The sequence below is a fragment of the Sebastes fasciatus genome, chromosome 14 (genome assembly GCF_043250625.1).
Source record: "Sebastes fasciatus isolate fSebFas1 chromosome 14, fSebFas1.pri, whole genome shotgun sequence".
In the NCBI taxonomy this organism is placed as follows: Eukaryota; Metazoa; Chordata; class Actinopteri; order Perciformes; family Sebastidae; genus Sebastes; species Sebastes fasciatus.
The window spans coordinates 5,784,768-5,803,989 of NC_133808.1; the positions used below are offsets into that span (position 1 = coordinate 5,784,768).

Sequence of the window (19,222 nt, forward strand, 5' to 3'; positions counted from 1 at the left end):
TGGGTTCTGGGTTTGAACCTGGCTTGGGGTCCTTTTATTGTGGAGTTTGCATGTTCTCCCCGTGTTAGCGTGGGTTTTCTCCGGGTTCTCAGGTTTCCTCCCACGCTCATTACATCCTCTGTGTTTAGCTGTTGTCTTGATAGTATATTATTATTATAATATACATTTCTACAGCAATGCAACAACAGAGTCATATCATGTGGAAATGAGCATAATACTGAATTTATTATGTGAGCACCTTCATTTTTTCCCGTTTATTAGGGACCAGTCTTTATTGTTTATTATTTCATTGAGCTTTTACTCTTGTGCAGGTCATATTTCATTCTCAAAAATCCAAACACACACTCACACACACACAAATGAAAACATCCATGTGTGTGCGTGTGTAGCTTGTGCCAATAGAGTGTACCGTTGAGACCATGTTGGCTCTGTCCACAGCACAACAGAGACCCTATATGAATTCTTTGTTTCTCTGAAATAACAGAGGACTTATCATGCTTGAGCCTGGCAATAAAATACTGAAAAATCCAGGGTGTGTTGTGTTAATGTATTGTTACACCCACTACATGAATTGATCATTGTTGGTGTGAGTGTGGTGTTTAGATGTACAGACTGAGCTGCAGGGTGTGTGTCACTCACTGTAAGAGCAGCCATACACCTCCACTCTGAGGCCCAACCAGCCGCTGGTGTTCCAGTCCAGAGGGACGAAACGTAGGAAACGGGTTCTCACCGAGTGGGACAGCTTGTTCTGGGCGACGGCCTCCGAGTTCACGTTCCCCACAAACGTCTGAAGGAACAGAGACAAAGATTATGGCTATGATGCCAGCATGTAAATTGATGTCAACAAATGTGGCTGAGAAATAACATAAAGATCTGAAGAAAACAAACAGTAACATTTCAAGTGGGGAGTAGAAAAAAAAATCTTTTTTTAGCTGAATGCTTGAAATCCAAGCAGAATAAAATATCTAAATCTTTTGAATAGGAAAGTGCTGACAGGGCAAACCCGAGGGCAATGTCTTTTTCCTCTCCGTGAACATACCATTTGATGAAAAGAGATAAGAACCATCATGTGGTGCAGAAATATGAGAATATTCGGTTCACCGTGATGAGGAACAAATGGGGAAATAAGGGGTCTTGCACTGTCTTCTCTCTGGGAAATAACAACCCACACCTCTGAGATGTCATTATTCATTTCCACCTCAGCGTTCCTTTCCAAGGGAGCAAAAGAGTGAAGCAGAAAATGCCAGAGGTTACAACTGCAGCTCTGACACAGATAACCATGAACTGGTTAAAAACCTGCAACTCCATTTCAAAACAAGATTTTAAAGTGGCAGTAGGCAGTATATTTTTGGCATCATTGGGCAAAACTTTCATAATAACCTTTCAGCATATTGTAATTCAAGTGTTCTGAGAGAAAACTAGACTTCTGCACCTCCTCATGGCTCTGCTTTCAGGCTTTAAAAAATCTAGCCCTTGACGGCAGACTTTGACCAATCACAGGTCATTTCATTGAGAGAGCGTTCCTATTGGCTGTGCTCCGGTCACATGACCGCAGACTATGATATGACTTCAAAAACATAATTGATGATGCAGTTTCGTTGTATGTGAACGTAATTTTTAGGAGACCAGGCTGCTTTGTGACACCATAGAAGATCAATAAACACATCTATGCAGTGTAAGCAGAAATGAATCTGTGCACATGACATGGATTCTTAAAGGGCTGATTACCAGTCGTTTCAGGGAAAGGTCAATAAATCCAAATCAGTAATAACTTGTATCAGAAAAACACGTTGTTGACAGTGGAGCTTCAGGCTTTTGTGAATAGTTCAACAGAGTCAAACAAGACAAATAATTCAGCATTTCCCCCTGGCAGTAGGAAACACAAAGCTCCATGGGTAAGCATGCTGAGTATAGTGGCACAGACTGTCTACAGCAGCAGAGTGGAGGCTGAATGTCTCTCAAGACATAGATATACAAAAACGCTGCTTCTCCACAGATAATGAAGGCACTGTCCGACACGCTAACTGTTGAGGCTGTTATTGTGATTTATGCTTGCCGCTTTTCCTCCTTTCAGCTGTTTAAGTGGCTGAATCTACAAGCAGATGCAAGCGAAGCACTTAGTGCACAATAGCTCTCGCCTGCAGAGGAGGCATTCACTAGTTTCACCGGGGTTCACGGCCGTCTGATGTGTGATAATGTTCTTTGGCAAATGAAATTAAAGAATCAGCACAGCAACCTCGTACAAAAGACAACACGAGTATCCATGACACCCGCCATGCAGGGTTTCAGCCTGTTCAAGACACAGTGGACAGACTATTTATGTGTCCACAGCAGAAAAAGACACATTTAAAAGAGCCAGCTCACCCGAATCAAACAAAATATATTTTAGATTTATTGTATGAAAACTAATTCATTTTTGTTGTGTTTTAGGACTTCCTAAACTGTGACGTTTGTGTTTCTTTTCCCCTGTGCAAAGCCTCGCAGCAGCACATCCTCTCAAGTGTGACTCGCGGAGGAAGCAGAGTCTCTGGTTAGAGGGCCTCAGGGTGCAGATTGTCTCCCAAGTGACCAGAGATTGGTCCTCATCCATGTAAACAGTTGTCTCCCTGCCGTGACTTCACTATTTCTATTCTGGTATCAACTGACGAGCGGCCTCATTAAGACTCTTTCCTCTTCCTCTCCTGTGATGAGCTCCCTCGTGCCACTTTTCCTTTATGTCAGTGTTGCATCAGGCAGGCAGGCACATACAGTATGTTCAATTTACCCACAATCAATTCTGTATGGATCATAACAACGAGCAGTTTGTGTTCTAGAAGGTTATAGAAGGCCAGTTAATCATCTAAAGGGAAAAAATGACAGATCAAAACACAAACACATCGATCTACAGATCGTTAAACCACATGACCACACCCAACAGGAAGTGTAAGAAATGACCCTGAAGCCGTTCTAATCGGATCAAACTAATTACATTTTTAAATCTATACATTTCAAAATAGTTTTAATTTCTTCAAAGGGTCACTCCACTGATTTTACACATGAAGATCAGTTCACTCATCACGGTTATTACCTGTCAGCCTGTGTAAACAGCAGTCTAATGTCTTCTGTAAAAACTACATTAGATAGAGTCAATTCAGATATTTTGGTGTTATTTAATTTTGGTGTTATAAGTTATTTTAACCTCTCCCTATGATCCTCAGTCTTTCATATGTTTAGTAAAATAAGAATCAATTTCCTGTTAAAGGTCTCCTATTTGAAAATTGAGATTTTCATGTCTTTTATATTATAAGGCAGGTTTAAGTGATATATAAAGACTGTGAAAGTATGAAAACGCTCAATCCACAGATAAATACACACAGCCCGTATTTAGAAACTGTGTGTTTGAAACAAGCCGTCAGGATTTCTGTACATTTGTGATGTCAAAAACCTACAATATTTAGACAATTTTATTTAGACAATATTTAGTAAACATTGACCGAAGCTGTTTCCTAGCAACGCAATTCCGTTGCCATTCCGTTTAAATGCTCTAAAACGGAGCCTTTCTGATAGAGGGTGAATACAGGTATATTCAGACAGACAGTATGGAAAAAATTATGTGTTGTTTGAACATTAAAGCATGTAAATATGTTCTAATAGAAACCCATAATACAAGTATGAACCTGAAGATGAGCATGATATGTCCCCTTTAAATTACCACGATGAATGAGGTTTAAAAAAATTTCAGCATCCTGGAGTTGCCAACAAATGAAGACTTTCTATAGGTGTTATTTATAGGCCGGCACATTTTCATCCTCATTAAGAATCACAACTAAGATACCAACAACTAATCCAAGTGAATGAAGCCTGTCTACTCATGTGTGTGTTTGACCTGCGAAGGAGCCATTCATGAGAGAGCTGTCACTGTTGGCAGAGACTCCAGTCGGTTCATACACGTCATTGATAAACCACAGAATTATACTGCATTACATCTAATGATTACCAAACTAGAAATACCGCCTCGCGGTTGTATGCCTCCACCAACCAGTCAAGTTTACATCCATGTCTGCTCAAAATCACTTTATCATTTTATCCTGTTATACATTTGTGTGAAATAGTCATAATGTCTTATGTGAGGTCACAGTGACCTTGACCTTTGACCACTAAAATCGAATCAGTTTGTCTTTGAGTCCATGTGGACGTTATTCAGACCACTAGATAGAGCAACAGCATCTGCCTCATATTACTCCCTAGTATGATTACATTGCCACATGACATCAGTAATAAGTGGACCTTGAATGGTCACCGAGTGTAACTTTAACATAATAGCCAAAGCTACTAAAACATCACAGCAGAAATGCTGAAATGAAACCGTAAAGACTCACCCCTCCTCCGTCCTCCTGTCTGTACTGTTTCCAGGCCTGCCCCGTGTCACTGTAGAGCAGCATGTATCTGCTGACCCAGTCCGAGCTGTCGTAGCGCCCCTGCGTGGCCACAGCCGTCACCTCCATCCGGTCTCTGAGGTCCACCTGGAGCCAGGGCTCCCGGTCCGTCACCATGGGAACCCAGCCTCCTGCCTCTTTGGGGGAGAAGAAAAACATACAGAGAGGAGATCCATTTAAACGATGGAATGTGGATAGTTGTTGTGAATTGGAAAGCACATTATCTTTACAACTACAATGAGGTCTGTGCAGCTCAAAAACCTTTGTCATTTTAACAAGTTAGCCACTGATTACTTTGTGAGCAAAAAAAAAATAGAGTTCCCACGAAAAAACTGTAAGCCCTCAGACTATAGATAATATCTAAAGAACTCACCAATGCTCTCTTCTAAAGTAACTTCAATCTCTGTTCTGCTAAAAAGCCAATATTGAAGAAACATTGAACAATATTACATGATCGTTTTTCAAAATAATATTGTCCTTAAAGTGGCAGTGGGCAGAATATTTTTGGCATCAATGGGCAAAAATCCCATAATAACCTTTCAGCATATTGTAATTCAAGTGTTCTGAGAGAAAACTAGACTTCTGCACCTCCTCATGGCTCTGTTTTCAGGCTTTAAAAAATCTAGCCCGTGACTGTAGACATTTGTCATTTCATTGAGAGAGCGTTGCTGCGGTCATGTGACCGGAACTTGGCGTTCCTTCACCAGATTTCACAATGGCGGCAGCGCCACAAACTTTCTCATTTTACAGCTAAACCGTGCACTACAAAATGATTCTGAAAACATTTGAGGAGAGAAATAGGCATCACAGGGGTACAGTATTACAAATCGAGGACTTTTCGTGTACATCAGTGTCTCAGGACAGACTGTGAGGACTCGCTGTTCTATCCATTGAAAAGGATATTGCATCCAAGATGAATTAGACAGATCCTACTGCTGAGTTTGCTGCCAATGAAGCAAGAAAAATGACTCCCACATAAGTCATACCATGTATGAAGAGTCCACCTCATTTATTTACACTGATTTCTCATAGTGATGCCATATTAAAATGCCAATCTTCTGAGCAAGAAAAAATTGTTAAGACGGAGATTGAGGACGATCATATGATATGCAGTGTGACGGTCCAGATCAGGGCCACTTGAAAGCACAAAGATACACACCCCAATTTGCCCCATTGAAATTAGGACAGATGAACATTTTTGCCTCCAAATTGATTTGATGTGAGGTTGAAAATTATATGAGGATAAACAGTTTTTTTTTTTTTAAGTTTGCATTACAGCATGGAAATATACACTGATCAGCCATAACATTATGACCATGAATTAGGCAGCAAGTGAACATTTTGTCCTTGAAGTTAATGTGTTGGAAGCAGAAAAAATTACGACTGGGTCAGAGCATCTCCAGAACTGCAGCTCTTGTTGGATGTTCCCGGTCTGCAGTGGTCAGGACCTACCAAAAGTGGTCAAAGGAAGGAAAATCGGTGAACCAGCGACAGGGTCAGACCCAAGGCTCATTGATGCACGTGGGGAGCGAAGGCTGGCCTGTGTTGTCCGATCCGATAGAAGAGCTACTGTAGTTCAAATTGCTGAAAAAGTTAATGTTGGTTTCGATAGAAAGGTGTCAGAACACACAGTGAGGAGCAGTTTGTTGCATATGGGTCAGGGTGCCCATGCTGACCCGCGTTCACCGCCAAAAGCACCTACAATGGGCAGGTGAGCATCAGAACTGGACCACGGAGCAATGGAAGAAGGTGGCCCGGTCTGATGAATCACGTTTTCTTTTACATCATGTGGATGGCAACGAGTTGGAGGTGTTGACTCGGCCTCCAAATTCTCCAGATCTCAATCCAATCGAGCATCTGTGGGATGTGTTGGACAAACAAGTCCGATCCACGAAGGCCCCACCTCGCAACTTACAGGAGTTAAAGGATCTGCTATTGATGGCTTGGTGCCAGATACCACGGCAGACCTTCAGAGGTCTAGTGGAGTCAATGCCTCAACGGGTCAGGGCTGTTTTGGCAGCAAAAGGGGGAATCAATATTGGCAGGTGGTCATCATGTTACGGCTGATTGGTGAATGTTTTGTCAGCATGTCATGCTTTAGAGATAATGTATTTGGCCTTACTTCAAAACAGAAAGACAAAGGGTCTCTGAGTTGGTACGGTGGAAAGCCGTATGGAGGGACCAGTGGCAGATACAGCAGCAGAATGACGGAATTAAAGGAGCACCAGTCGAACTTTGAAGGGTGGAAAAAAATGCATCAAACGCAATGGAAATATGACATTTCTGTTAGTTTCATGTATTAATGTAAGGAAGGTTACAGTCTCCTCATGGCTCCACACATATCTGATGTTTTTGTCTTTCTTAGGAAGCTTCAGTTTAAATCACATGCTTCATGTATAACATGATTTATTCACTAAATCTGTTTCTATAGAACTTTGTTGCATTTTGCTTTTATCAATTAATCAACTTTTCCACCTCAGCCAAATTTTTTTCCATCCATCCAACCACCTGCTTTTAATGCGCAAATTGAAAATGTGCATAAAAGCATCTGGATGGAAACACACCTACTATGTAAAATGACTGAACATCCTCTATCCTACTTACCATATCCTGTGTTGAGCTTGGCATTGTGAGCAACATAACTGATGGAGGACTGTGAAGAGCTCTGGAAGGATGATTGTGGTAACATGGACACCAAAGGACTGTTGCAGTTATCTATAAGAGAAAAGAAAAATAACAAACTGTGAGCCATTAACAACATGTTTGGCTGGACCGCGGAGGGCCAAAGTCTGTCACTGAGTGATAAAGCTACACGATTGGTCGGCCGAGTGTTGGAGTTCCCTCATTGGCCGTTGCTCTTTCGAAATGAAAGCTTATGATTGGACGAACGCAAAGAGCATCAATATATGTTCTTTGCTCGTGGGCTGCTGCTCCCAGCTTTCAAACCAGAACCAACATGACGGCTCGTTTGGAAACTTTATTCTCTTATATCACGGAAATAGTTACAGTTTCTGAAAACATTTTATGCGAGAAATTAGCCATGCAGTTGCCAAGTCTGTCTTTATTTTGGATCAACAACGGTTAGTTTAAAAGTTTCTCTGGAGACTGCGAGTCGCACTGGTTTCATCCAGAGACCAGAATCCCAATCTTGGTTCTGTGTCTGTCAAACGATCTAAAGGTTATCGGCAGATCGATAACGTCATGCACAGCAGACTATAACCTTTGGCAGGTAGATTTGTTCTTGAAATATTATAATTTTTTCTCATTACTGTGTTTACCAGGATGTGCAGATCTCTTTCTGGATCTTCTGCTGAATTCCATCTGACCAAGTCTGACTGCTTTCACATCACTTACTAACAGATTCTTTCTAATGCTGATTGGAAGTGTGACATGACTGGATCAATCTGTTTTTTTTAAGGTCTAAATTACAGCAGAGCTAATTTGTAGCCTAAGATGTCGATCAAGGAAAAACACGAGGACTGGTATCCAAGCACCAGCGGAACTGTGATTACGATTATACAAGCACTGCGCTCGTCATCTGTCTGTGAGATCCTACTTGACATTTTAAACCCTGAGGAGGACAACTCTCACCCCGCCAATCTTCCTCCGTATCTCTCCATCATTTCTAGCTTCACTGGCTGACGATGTGCGAGGTCACACTTTTTGTCTGTTTTTAGTTGAGGCTATGAAGTTTTTTTTACTGTTTCCAATCGTTTCCATTTGGTTTTAAAAATCAATGATCAGACTCTTGAAACTTGCTTGAGCTATATAATCCTTCACAGTGGACATCAAGGCTGCATTCATTTTTGTCAAAGTTCCAATATCTCCCCAAAGAGAAAAGCAAATACTTTATTCATCATCATTATTTATTATCTATATATGATGAATTGTATGTTTGCCTAGATACAAATTTGACCAGCTGTGCTCCAACGAAAAGACTCTCTGCTATCTTAGAAAATAATGGGAAGAAACTGTCTCTATTTTTCCTGAAATTGTCAAACAAAATGCATACCACTTTATTTTACAGGTCCATCATTTCCTATTAATTTCCTAGAAAGCTTCCTATAGAACAATGTAATTTGGTACTAATTATAGGTAAAATATGAATTGAAGAATGAAGAAAAATATCCTTTAAACTCAAGCTCAAACTCATTTATTCATCATTAACTCATTATTGGAAACTTTATTCTCGTTATATGTTGAATTGTATTTATATGTTTTTCACAATTGTTTTGCATGTTCAGCTGACCTGTGTGCACACATTTAATAATGTCTCCATTTAAGTAGCAAATTAAATAGCTCTTTCCAGAAAACGTTGTAGGAAATCAGCCCAGTCGTCTAGGAAAAAAAAATGTTGGTATGTTTCTGTAAACCAGGGATACGTTGAATGTCTACGTTTTTGCACTCGGTCAGAACAAGGGACGTAGTATAAAGAGCGACACAGGTTCACGTCCCGTGTTCACAACGTTCAGCGTCATTTTCACTGTACAAACGTAGTAGTTTTAAGCCCAACCATGTAGTTATTTCCTAAACCTAACTATAGTGGTTTTGTTGTGCGTTTCTTAAAGCATGATACGAGGATGAGATGAAAAGTATTCATATAACATATCCGTTAATTTGAAACATATTCATGACACGCATCCCATGGTTTGCTGAAACGTACAATCCCAACATTTTTTCTGGCAATTTTTCTGGGTTGAGGAAATTGTTCTCAAATGTATTTTTTCTCCAAAAATACATTTAAACCAATAAAACACAACATGATTGCAAAATGTTTTGCTGTAATGTAAAGCACCATTTTTTTTATGTTATCAGCCAATTGAATGGGTGTTATCAGTGGTTAAGCGCTACCATTCTAATGCTTCAGATGGGCCAAACTGCACCTACCACGTTGTAAAAGTGAAACTTGACATTGTGAACTGAAGCAAAACAACTCTAGGTTTGCCAACTTTGTGTAATCTGTACACTCTGTGTACACAATGATTGATATTTTTCTCCATTTTTTTATCAATATCTGGTGCCAACATTAACCGAAATGCAACTTGACTGTCAATAGTTTGGTCTAGAATTAGGTGTGTTAAGGTTGTAGCGGTTGGCAACCCATGCTGTAGCTGAACACGCTGCACAGAAGTACTGGGCGGATGGATACGCCATTGTTTGTCAAGAAGTGGTTCCAGCACCTAACTCCCCCCTAAAACCAAACATTATCACTTTTTAACTTCTGTTTGTGTACGCATTAAACAAGTGAGACACAATGTGAGGCTAGCTGTTTCCAGTCTTTATGCTAAACTAGGCTGCATCCTGGCTCCAGCTCTGTACATTACGAACCGACATGAGATTGATATCCATCTCCTCACCTCACTCTCAAAAAGGAAACAAAATGCAATTTGTCATTATATTGAAATATATGTTACTATGTTAAACATGCAAAATCACTGGTTTGATCCTGTAATCAGCTGCAACTACAGTCTCTGTAGCGCTCAGATTACTACTTTAAAAGCTTTGGTCCATTTCTTTTCCTTTCCTTTCCATCTGCACTTTACACCCCCAAAATACGACAAATGAGACTTTGACAACCTGGAAAAGCAAAAACAAACCAATACCATTTTATGGCATACGACATGTTCTCAAATTGACACATGGAGCCATAACTGTCAGCCTCTGCAGGCACTAAAATCACTTCTCTATGTGGAAAATGTGCATCTTATAAACCTTGTTGTTGTCTGGGCCTGGTGGCGAGCCAGACGGCGGGCTGTCAATCACACAGAGACTTATGGATGGAGGCTGATTTGGATGCCGACTCTTTGGCCTGTGGGATAATTGAAAATCCTCTACAGCCACGGATGTGATTGTGTTATGGCACACTCTCTATGCAAAGCTCTAAGGCTTAAATCTCATATTCATCAGATCCAGCTCAGATGTGCATCTGCATGCGACGGCACAAACACATGACTGTGAAAACTCTCCAAGTCATAAATACATCAAGTGTCAGAGAAAGAAGCAGAGTGAAAACTTTCAAGTGCTGCAGAGATGTTTTCTTGTGCAGGCCGACAGCGTGGTCGCTCTCCACACTTGGGTTTGTGTCACACCACCAGAGGTCATCACTGATTGTGTTTGGGATAAAAATAATAGATGCCACCACTCCCTCTGTCCTGTTGGTTCCTCCTGGGGAGCGATCGTGGAGTGATACATACAAAGATGGATGACTTTGAGCACATTCAGATTCAAACGGTGCGCTCTTTGGCCTCTAAGATGTTCATCAGTTAATAACAAGCTTAACATGAAGATGTTTAAGAACCCACGGGTGAGCTGGAATGCGGCAGGAAAGAGGTGCAGGCAGGGAGGCAGGCAGGTACAGATACCGGTATGGGTACAGGTTCTAGGGCACAGGGTACACGTCTCAGGGTTCGGGGTTCAGAGGCTGGTAGTCATGAACTTGTGACAACACCGGTGTTAGCGATTACACTGGTGTTGTCACAAGTTTATTAAACGGTGGCAAAATTTCATCATCGTCACATCCCTAACCCATAAGCCACAGGGCACCTGATTGACACAATTTACCACAAATGTTACACCACTTCTTCTCAAAGACAGAACTCAGACAAACTGAAACACACATACATCACACATGCTCACTGCCTTTACAGTGATATCAGAATCTCTAATATTTAGAAGATATTGGTATCAGTAGTAATGCAGGTGGTTGCTTTAGGCTAAAACATATGGTTAAAAAACTGATAATTAGACATTCAGCGAGGATCGCCCTCAATAACTTTACATCAGTTGTCAACAGATTATAGCTGTGCAGTGCAGGATAAAGCTGAACCACTGATCATTTCAAAATGATGCACGGACGCAAACAAAGTCTGCAGATTTTTACAGTTTTCAGTGGTCATTGAGGACTATTTGTCTTTGAGTAGAAAATAGACCTTTGATAGCTCCACAATTTGCATAATAATCAGTGAATACGAGTGTCAGTGAGTGAACTTGTTCGTTCATCCCTGATTTTCAACAGTGTGTAATGGACATACTTTGCCCAGCTGCTTTAGATAAGTGCCCGACAGCCTGTACGAACGATGTCGCTGATTGTAGGTGTTTTTTACGTCAATAAATGAATTCAAACATAATATTGTAGACTGAAATCAGCCTGCATGGTCAGGCCTTAGTACTTTGAAACCACAATAAATGTGCCTGTTTTGTGCCAAATTTGCCTTTTGTTTTGCTCCTCTCTATGTCCATTGTGCTGAAATAAAATATCTAGATAGCAAAAAAATAGGATGAAAGGCGTTTTCACTGCTCTCGCTTAGGCTTGCATTATCCTTTATTATTGGAATAGAACTTTTATATATACGTAGGAGGAGTATAAATGACCAAGGGTTTAGGATACAGCCCCAACAACCCCAAATGGCAAGTACACTCTTATAAATGGCCGTAGAAAACAACTGAACATGGGAAACGAAGAAATATTGACAAGTTGTAACAACTTGTGGTGTCAGCCCCACATATTCACAGTATACATTTGAATGCAGATGTTTTTACAGCATTAACAGATGCAGATATATAGAAAACACCCCTAATATTAAGTCTCTGGAAACATGCAAACAGCTGGACATAAAAACTGTTGTAGAACATCCAGGAGTGATCAGTCCAACATGATCCCCTTCACCAACTGGATCAAACACTTGTGCTTTAATATTCCATCTGTACAGTCCAGCCTGCTTACAGAGGCAGAAAGTTATCCACAGATTTTAGTAAAATTCTTGCACTGACCCAGAAACTGCAATGTTTACGAGTCTCTCTGGGTCTCAGCTTATGACACAAACAGTTGAGTCACATTTCCCAACAGAGAAGATGAATCTCACTCCAGTAGACTGACAGAGAGTCAGGCCATTTATCACTGAGCTGAGTACTGGAAGATTTATGAGGCTTTGTGATTTTGGCTCAAAGACAAAACGTGTTGGAAAGCTGGCTACCCGCTCAGAACATCCGTTTTCTAATTTATGAGTTTATGAACACACAACATCTAACTATAAAGCAACGAATCTGTCTGTCTGTCCCTCCCTCCCCCTCTGATCTACTTCACACAAGGCGGATGTGTTGCTTGGGAGCCAAGGAAGTGCTTTGTCAAATTTGGTGCAATTTGGACACGTTCAATATTAATAAACTTTAGTAGTAGGTGGGACTTTTAGTTAATTAGGAGATGACAGATGAGGAATTAGGAGCAGGTGTGTCAGTGGGAGGTGTTTAGGTAAGATAAGGCCAAGCTGGAAGTGTGGTCAGCCTCCTTGTCTTTCACCTCTTGTTTGAGGCTGTGACGGTCCACATGTGATCGTCCTGTGTATTTGTCTGTTTAACTGTGGTGCAGTATTTCATTCATTCTGTCAATTAAAGCTGGCCAACACGTCACTCGCTCCTCTGGAGGGATTCCTGCCTGGGCCACACCTCCGGTCCGTCCCACCTGTGTTTGCGCCCAGTTTTCCTGACTGGCCCCTCCCCCCTTCGGTTCCAGCCACCAATCAGCAGCCTGCATGGTCCGCCGCCTCACCTATAAAAGCACCTTTGTGAAAGTGTCGGGGGGGCGGCTGTGATTTAACCTGAGCAGTCCGCTGCTGTGTCTCTCTGTAATGTTAACCTGTGTGATAGTTAATTAGAGTAACTTTGGTAATGTGTCAGTTTAAAGGTTAACTTGTGTATGAGGCACCCGATCAGTGGTTCTGGGACCTGGGCAGTAGGACTATTTATTTATCAGTACATTCCTTACAATAGTTCGCAACACATGTAGTGTTTTCATTGCCTGTCTAACATTAGGTTTATTGGTGGATGTCAAAATGTATTTGAGTTTCCCACAGGTAAGATATAGTGCAGTCAGGCAGGTTTTTATTTTCGTTTCTTTCGGCCGTCGAATGTTTATAGCTGGGTTAGGAAGCTGTTTGTTTTATGGTTTGGCGTCACCAGTAGCCCTTCCTTTGTTCCACACCTCTCTTAACTTCTTTCTGTTTTGTACTTTGGAGCAGCAGAAGCTCACAGTTCTGTACTTTTTGTGTTAACACCGTGATCTAAACAATATGGCAGCGCTTGTCTGACCACATCGGCAGTCTTGTTGCTTCCCTTATCCCTAGACACCTGCAGGGTTGTAGCAGAGGCACACACTGAGATCTAGGGAAAGCTGCTTTAACACAGCCTCCCCACTCAAATGTATGTAGAGCTTTCTGCACCTTTTTATAAAGGTAGCGCTCTGTGTTCGTAAAACTTAATTCCCAGTTTGGCTTTAGTTAAACCCTTATTCCTGTTGTTGCTTTATTTTAATAACCCATAATTATTTCCTCCCCATTTCTTATAAGTGACTGCACTGTGGTTATGTTTATACCTAATAAAAACCACATAACAAATGTCCCCAACAATTTACTCAATTTATTAACTAAAAGGGAATGATGTCAAAAATATGTAAAATAAAAAAGGCTCACATACTCTCAATAACAGTATACCAAGAAAATAGTACTTTGACCTTTCACAGAGATAAACAAGTCAGTATTAACCCAAGTCAATCTTCTATGTTCCTTTAACCTTCTGGGGTCACTAGCATATATGTCACCCTTTAATGTACTTGGTCTAGCCCAAAATAACATAAAGCAGTACCAAAGGATATGCAATGAACTCTTATGGTTTCTTTTACTTTCACCAATAATAACCTGGTGGGCCCACACACACTCTCACACACACACACACACTCACACACACACACACACACACACACTCTCACACACACACACACACACACACACAAGCCGCAAACAGAAAAGGACCATTAATGAAAACAACCCCGTTGCAGGCCTGGTCGATGCTCGGGAACGTGGTGACCAAAAACAGTTGAGACCGTTTCACTCTAACAGCCAAATAAAAGCTGAGTACTCACGTTAATGTAGCAGAGTTTGTATCACAGAGTCCTAATGTTGCACCTCCAAGCTTGGTGCAAACAGCTAGAAAGGCTGATAGCTGACCATGGCAGTCCGATGGGTGAAACCTTCTTTCTCCCGCGTTGCCAGAGGAGCTACCAGGCTTTTATCCAGGTCACCTGGAGGCTATCTGGGCGGTCCAGAGTGTCCTTCGGCGGTAGTTAGCTTGACTAGTTAGCTGGAAAGGCTAACGGCGCAATATCAGCTACAGCGTTGATAGCCACTTAACTACTCGCAAGTATACGGCGTTTCACTGGCTTGCAGTCCTAGGCTCTAGTTTTTACAGCACTATAACTTACAAACACACTTTAAACCATAAATCTCTAATTACTACATCTCTTTTCTTCCACTTTCTTCTCTCCAACCTCTCTGTTGCGCCGCTCCCTCACTTCTCTCGCTTGACCACCGCTCCTCGCTAGTCCCGCCCACAGCCAATCACAACCAGGTAAAGTCACATGACACATAAACAACCAATTACATGTAATAAAATTAAACACATATAGGTTGTACTCAAAGTAAACCACATGCTCACCAAGTACACTGCAACCAGCCTATTTAAAGTGACACATACTGTATGTGTATATTGAACTGAACATGTAAATATTAACCAAAACATATTTATTCTGAGCAGAACCACCAGGAAACTGGTAGTAGACCAGGAAACCAGCCACAATAGAATCAGGGGCAGAACAAATTGCCCTGGGGCTACATGTACATTTGTGGTAATTCAAAGTACCTTCTGGTGACTGGTAGCCCAGGCCCTTTCCTGGAGGACGTGCTGAATACTTTGCGCTATTGCGACCACATTTGGTGGACATGGTTAGATATGATGTCCGAGTGACCATGACAATTTGATGCCTTTAGTCAATAGATGGCGCTGTAGCAGCATCATCTAACTATAAAGGAAGTATTCACTGGCTGTCTGTCTGTGTATGTATGACTGTCCTTCGCATATCTTGATAACCAGATATTCAACTTCACACTTGGCGGGTACGAGCAGCCATACCACGGTTGTTCACAAAGCTGCAAGCAGAACTTCTGGGGGCAAAGCAATCGGCCCGGTCCGGACGGGCATACAATCTGGCATAAAAAAAATACTTCAGCTTCAAGAATTAACTCACATTAATACTCATTTGAAATTCTACATCTTGTCTGTCTGTATTCAGAACTCCTCCAGTGCTAAAAATAAAGTGTGCATATCACTTTGTGTGCTTTTATTTTTGCAATTATTGGATTGATCATTTAGTATATAACATGCCAAAAAATTATCCCAAATTCCCATTTTATGTTATCAAAATTGAATTAAACTGACACAAGAAGATGAATTTAGTTCTTTAGTTAGCAATTTTATCGTCCAAGTTGTGGAAAATAGTGTTCTTCTTCACTGCATAGTGTTAAAAAGGAGAACAGAACAATTGATAAGAACTAACAGCAGGAACACAGTATCATCAGCATACTTTAGTAAGCCAAACTGCCAGTCTTGGATTCTAAATTAAAAGTTGCCAAAAAAACAAAAAAAAAGCTGATGAAGGCCGTAAAATGTGGTTGCAAGTCAAAACGTAATGCATTGTTAAAATCAAATTTTAATTTATCAATTTATGATTGTTTCTTTCATTGCTGATGTATTCATTGATAATAATGAAACATTGTTAATATATTAGGTTCAAAAGTCACATATTAAGCACCTCAGATATGGAGTGTCTGTTGGTGGATTAGTAGTTTGTTTGTCACAGACCACAGTGTCAATAATCAATAATGACAGTGTAGCAGCACGGCTCCAGACCTCTGGGTGGGATCTATAAACCTCATACCATCCCTCACGTGGATTAATAGACTAGTTGGGGCCAGGTGACTTCTGCTCAGCAACACTCTGAATGGAGCTGAAGTATTGGAGACAATTAGTCCCAAGTGCCAGCTGAATTCGAGGAAGCTCACATCGATACAAGTGATTGAGAAACAGACCCGTTTACTGTAGCACATCAGCACTGTGGAAACAGAGCTGAGAAAGTCACAGTGCTGTGTTTTAATGGACAGGATGTTGTTCTTTAAAAACATTTTTGTTGCATCTGTTGAAATTCTCTTTACATCCTGGCAGCAATCAAAAAATCAAATGCTCTGACAAAACAAAAAGGAAAAAAATATGGTATCTGTGGCTGTCGCAGGACTGTAATACATTTGTCCTATCATTTTATGATTGAAACCCAACACTGGGCTGGGTTTATAGGTTCGTTCATTTTTATAATGAAGTGTACTCTTGCTAGTTTCTCAACATTACTGACCCTGCCTTTAAGTGACCCTTCACACGTGTCAAGGTAGTATGCAAGTGTGTCCCATATCTGAAAAATGCAAACATGCAGTACATCCACAACCTTCTAGTAGGCCTATACTGCTTCGAAGCGGTATTCAGAGAACATCCCATAATTCACCGTATTGCCGCTTCTGCCCAAGCAGCAAAATATGATGAGTGTGGATGAAATCACGTTGCCTGCAGACAAAAAAAAACACTGACAGGTTTGGGGAAGTTTCCCAGCAGCCCCTGCAGCAGACGCTGCTTCTGACCCAGTGAACACTCATGGAATGTCACACACAAGTCTCTCACATTTACACTGAGTTGGAGTCACAGTCTGACCCTCACAGTGTGGGAAAGCATCGCTGAATCACAAGAAGCAGCAGGTCCAATGAGGATGAGTCACTTTGGCCCTGACCACACACACAGCAGCCTGGGGCATCCTTTTTGTAATTGTTTTCAATGAAAGTGAAGCGGTATGCACGCTGCTTTTTTTGCATCTCGCGTTTTTACAGGAGTGCCCTGAACGCCTCGAGTTGAAAAACTCAGCAGAAATGCGCCCAACATCATCAGCAATTGTTCTCATTCTGCTGGATACCAAGAGCTACGAAAGTTACCAACCGTAGTTACCATGATCCGAACAGACAACAGCAGGAGAATTGGTCAATTTGTTTTGGGTAAGTTGTATTCATTAATTTAAACTGAAGCCTACTATTAACTATTATGTAGCGTAAAGTTCACTGTACTGAATGTAATTATTTAGCCTCGGAACAATAAAAAAAAAATCCCTGCTTGTTCGGGCAAGAAAAAACACGCTCTGTTTGATCACTTGTGTGCTTTTCTGCAAAGAGTTAGATGAGAACATCAATATCACTCTCATGGCTGTACAATACATATAAAGGTGGTGCACATGATTATCTTAGCTTAGCATAAAGACATGGGGGGAGAGATCAGATATCCTGTGAAAGATTAATCTGAAACAGGTTGCTAACTCTTTCCTTAAATTAAACTTTTTTGCTTCATTTCATCCGTGACCAACTGTTATCTCGACAGGCAATTCAACGACTACATTCTGACAATTTTCCTGCTGGCACAAAGCCAGCAGTCCAGCACATGCAGTCAATTTTCTTTAGGCCAAACAAATCCACTTGTGCCGAGGTGGGAGGAGAGGTGCAGTCAGTCAGTTTTGTTGTGTTTGTGTTTTCGCCTGATCAGACCACCTCTTATTGCAAATGTAAACGCAAAGCAAGTTGATATGTGCATCATAATACAACTTTTAATTAAGGCAGCCTGTAACAGGCAGATTACTGACTGAGTCTGACTAATAATATAATTCACACATCACTGAGTGTAATCAAGTGACACAGAGTTTTCTGATATTTAGCAGCAGGATTGATACCTGTGTTCCAGTCTCTTACGATGTTGATAGTGTGATCAACTCCGACAGACTGCACATCTGTGTTTCCCCTCTGAGGCATCAAAGATAATCATAATCAATATCTGAGCGTGACAGAAAACCTGTGTCTGATTCACAGCCATTCTCAAAATGAATACAATATCAAATAATGAAACAGTGATTTCGAAATTGTTTGATACAGTTTCAAGTGTGAAATCTTGTAATGCAGGTCTGATTAATAATACAACTGCCAGAAGCCTCCTCGCTGCAATTTTGAGCCTCGGTGTTTTTCCCGAGTTTAACTCCCCAGTTGTTCATTGTTGGAGACTGAATGTTTCATTACTGTTGCAATCCCTTGCTGATTATTGCAGTCGTCTTATTGGCACGGAAGAAAATGCAACACTGAAAAAATAAACAAAGGGTGAAACTTGTGGACTCCACAGCTATTTCAAGCGCATTCATTGCACTCTATAGATCGGAAACGGGTGCATCATCTGTGCGAGCAACACAGTTGGAAATGGAAAAGGCCTCCACCGGCGCCACATTCATCAAAATAGATTTTCTGCGCTCCCAGGAGGCTGAGCAGAAATTGTTGCTCCAAATAGCCTAATATCATGTATCCATTGTGCCTTCTCTCTGTAAATTACTCACAACAACACAGAGCCCTAACAGGAGAAAAACACATAGCCCTCTTTAGTTACTATTCTGCTCATGCATGGCATGCAGCATTAAGGGTCAAGGTTCATTTATTGTCATTGTACAGCTGAGGGTTGCACAACTAAATGCAGTTATATAGTCCCTTTATGCTACACAAGAAAAACAAAAACAGTAGTGCCTTCTTGTAGTGAAGTTTGCATCAGGAGGAATTTAAAACAGCAGCAACAAAAACACTATCTCTGGGCAGATAATATGAACGGCATATTAACATTAAAAAGTCTACATCAGGTAAACATTGTCCATCAACTTTGACTATGTTTGAACACCAAGCATTGTTGATATAAACCGATAACAGTGGCAGGTTTAGTCGTTCAGTCATTTTTGAAACAATGGGTCCTTGATGTCAGACAGAGGAAGACAAGAGTAGTTTCTTATTTCTTGTCAGTGACTGCCAATTTTGCTGCTGGCATATTTTATCAGTTGGACAGCCAATTAAGCTAATGTTAGCTGCATC

General features: G+C 41.0%; 1 protein-coding gene across 4 annotated transcripts in view; it reads right to left on the reverse strand.

The window, feature by feature from the left end:
* LOC141782187 (contactin-associated protein-like 5) overlaps positions 1-19,222 on the reverse strand; it is a 64,061-nt gene that overhangs the window by 35,041 nt on the left and 9,798 nt on the right. The window contains exons 1-4 of one of the 4 annotated variants that reach the window (XM_074658251.1): positions 14,329-14,612; positions 7,020-7,130; positions 4,359-4,552; positions 640-787 (exon numbers count right to left, since the gene is read on the reverse strand). In XM_074658251.1, the coding sequence (XP_074514352.1) occupies positions 640-787; positions 4,359-4,552; positions 7,020-7,104 (427 nt within the window). In that variant the 5' untranslated portion in view covers positions 7,105-7,130; positions 14,329-14,612. Of the gene's footprint in view, positions 1-639; positions 788-1,039; positions 1,260-4,358; positions 4,553-7,019; positions 7,131-14,328; positions 14,613-19,222 lie in introns of those variants that run through there. The other 3 variants (XM_074658250.1, XM_074658254.1, XM_074658252.1) reach the window with 3 other exon arrangements.